The 3222-nt window shown below is 37.6% G+C and overlaps 1 protein-coding gene across 2 annotated transcripts in view; it reads right to left on the bottom strand.

Annotated features, from left to right (window-relative positions):
- Nucleotides 1-3222, bottom strand: part of rorb (RAR-related orphan receptor B) — a 60672-nt gene that overhangs the window by 4163 nt on the left and 53287 nt on the right. For both annotated transcript variants that reach the window (XM_088335346.1, XM_088335345.1), the window contains exon 9: nucleotides 1999-2111. In XM_088335346.1, the coding sequence (XP_088191472.1) occupies nucleotides 1999-2111 (113 nt within the window). The remainder of the gene's footprint in view (nucleotides 1-1998; nucleotides 2112-3222) is intronic.

Genomic DNA, 3222 nt, shown 5'->3' with positions numbered 1-3222 from the left:
CTGACAAAAATGAAGAGAGATGAAGGAAGCATGTTTAGATAGATGCACACGATACGGGCACCGAAAGTGACTGAGCTCACACTGTCTGTTTGAATCGCATTTGACACAGAGGCAAGCATGCGTCGCATTGACCTTTGCCTAAAACATGACATCAACTAAAATAGACAACTGCACTTTTAATACCACATTTTAAAATGATACTTATTTACTGGATAGCAAAAAAAGAAGCTATATTGGTTACTCCTCTTATGAGCTTAATTCATTCCAGGATTTTGCTTGTGGCTCAAATTGCTCGTGTAACGGGCGATTTTTTTCCCCATTTAAATATTAAAAACTACTTGGTCTGCTCCCATCCTTTCAAAAGCATACAAGTGAAGTGTCAATAGCTATAAAACGCATCCTCCTGATCACTATAAACACGTTCAAATAATAATCATATAACAAAATACAGTATTAAAATGTATAAGATAATATTAACAAAGTAAAATGTGAGTTTATTATGAGCGCAGGAAAGAATTTGTACGTGTGCTGCAGAGAAAGAAGCTTCCAAGTAGGAGTCATGGAGATCACATACTTGTCCTGTCAACTTAAATGTTTTTCCCGCATGTTTTTTGATAATTTCACATTCTGTACACCATATAACATTTTTTATACAAGATATACATTTTTTAAAGACCGATCTTGTCTTCAAGGCCCTTTCATGTATTCTTGCCTATTGTAGCTCTAATCCGGATTGTCTCTGTAACTGGGAGAAAACAACATTGTTATCGTAAATTGCTAACTTGGTCACGGTATTCTACATAGTCTGTCTTGGTGTGAGTAGGTGCCGTGATGTGTTCGTGAGGTTTGTAATTGCTGACAACTGACTAGACTACTGATTAGAGGTAAGATCTTGGGCCCGGGCCCTGGCCCGAACCCGAATTCAGGCTGGGTTCAGGCCTAAAATATCAATCATTAAGTCGGGCCGGGCTTCTGTCTCCCGTTTTTATTTTTTTCTCATGGATGATCTGCACAGCATGCATGCTGTTCGGCACACTTACTCAAGTAATTTTTTGAATGACTACTTTTTACTTCTACTTGAGTAATATTATTCTGAAGTAACAGTACTTTTACTTAAGTAACACACTTTGGTGCCGAGGGTAGTTTGCACCTAATTTGAAGGACCGAGCCCGAAAAAAACAAAAGCTGCACTTGGGCGCCATGGTGCAGCTTCAGGTTTAGTTCGGGCCTGGTCCCTCAGATCAAATTAATAGGTCAGGCTCGAGTTGGTTTGGACTTTAATACCTACGGGCCGGGTAGAGTCAGGCTGGATTTTTCAGGCCCGACCATACCTATACAACTGAGCCTCCTTTGAGCTAGTTGAGTATCTGGAGCATCACATTTGCGGGTGTGATTAAACTTTTAGAATGACCAGAAAAAAAAAAAACTTTCGTGTGAAACCCAACAACCTAGTCTTGTTCTAAGAAATGAAGACTATTCCGTGTAAGGAATTACAAATAAACTGAAGATCTACTACAGTGTGTACTTCCTGCAGAGAACATCCCAAACAGGCCCTATCCAGAGTAGAAAGAGAAGTGCAGCCCCCGCTGGACAACCAAGCAAGAGGATGAGTACATTAGTCTAGTTTGAGAAATAGACGCCTTACAGGTCGTCAACTAATAACCTCATTAAATATTACCCGCAAAACACCGGTGTCTGCTTGTACAATGAAGAGGTGACTTAGAGATGCTAGCCTTTAGAGCAGAATGGCAAAAAAGACAAATCTACACTAGTCAACAAAGGAAAGAGATGCAAATGGGAAAAACAACAAGACATTGGACAACTCATTTGATCATTTAAAGGGATTTTTTTAATGAAAAATACAACTTTGTTTGTGTGAGACCCCAAACTTTTAAAAGGTGGTGTACATTAAAAGTCTTCATTCTAGTTTATTCACTCATATCACCAGTTGCTTTTTGAATCTCGCACAATGTTTGCAGCAAAAGCGCCTTGGCTTACCTTAGCTAACGCATCTTCATCCATGTGGTTTTTCTGCATAATATGCTGAAGGGCAAAGTAGATCTTCTCCTGTAGTTTCTGGACTTTGCGGGGCTCCATCAACCAGGGGCGATCTGAAAATGGTTTTAAAAGAGAAGAGAAGTTTTCATGAATTAAAAAACAAAACTTATTTTAAAAATGGCTAAACTCATTTTGTCCATTACAGCGTAACAGCGTACACATGTAGTAAAACATTTATTCAGTAACATTACCTTTTTCTACTGGCAGATTATTTTGCTCAGATCTAATTGCTTTTCCTAAGAAATATATTTAACCAAAAATGAGCAAAAAATATCCATATATTTTATCCTAAATCTTGTATGCATTACTTTCTTATTTGACATATTTGAAGTACTATGCATCTTATTCTACTACATTTAAACTTGTTTTCTAGTAAAATAAGAATGAAATTCATCAAATTTTGCTAAACAATCCATGCACAATCCATTGGAACAGGATTGTTTCTTTTTGAAGTGCAGGTATTTTTGATAAAAGCATTTTCCCCAAAGATTTTCTTTTGTTGTCGTTATAGCTGCAGCCTTACTGTAGTTTGTGGGTCAACACATTACACAATTCAAGGACAGTTACTGTCAAATACACACAACAGCACACTATTATATGTATTACACTGACAAACATTTTTGATTGACAAGAACAGGTCTTGTTCTCTTAGATTGAGTGCGTCTAATATCAGGCATCATGTGTCCTTGACTCCTAATTTCTAAATAGGTTAAACTGTTATTGGTCAGAGTCGTCACCCAGAGATGCAAATCAATTAGACACTTCCACATCCAAATGACTAATGGATTTGAATACCTTTTATAGCAAGTTGGTGCTCTTTAATACTGGTGTCCTTCTTTGGGGAATTTTCTAATGAGCAGCTGCCAAATAGATTGATGGGAATGCTGGATAGGACAATCCCCAAATGATTTCCAACGTCAGTGGACTGAAGTGCTTGTGACCTCTTTCTTTAAAAAGCAAGTTTTATGTACCCTGAATCCTTGCAACACTGGGGGAGCTAGAAAACAATATCCCCGAGGACCTAGCAACCATCAGGTTATGTTGCAAAGTGTGGCCTAGAGCAACATTTTTTCTTATTCTTTATAGAATGTGTACACTAAAAAATGTCTGATTATGTAGTAATGTAGTAAATAAGGTAAAATAATTACCTCGACCAGTGAAACA

The sequence above is a fragment of the Urocampus carinirostris genome, chromosome 5 (assembly GCF_059441175.1).
Source record: "Urocampus carinirostris isolate Australia breed hairy pipefish chromosome 5, RoL_Ucar_1.0, whole genome shotgun sequence".
Lineage (NCBI taxonomy): Eukaryota > Metazoa > Chordata > Actinopteri > Syngnathiformes > Syngnathidae > Urocampus > Urocampus carinirostris.
The sequence above is the reverse complement of the archived record's forward strand: the minus strand, read 5'-3'. Positions and strand labels throughout refer to the sequence as shown.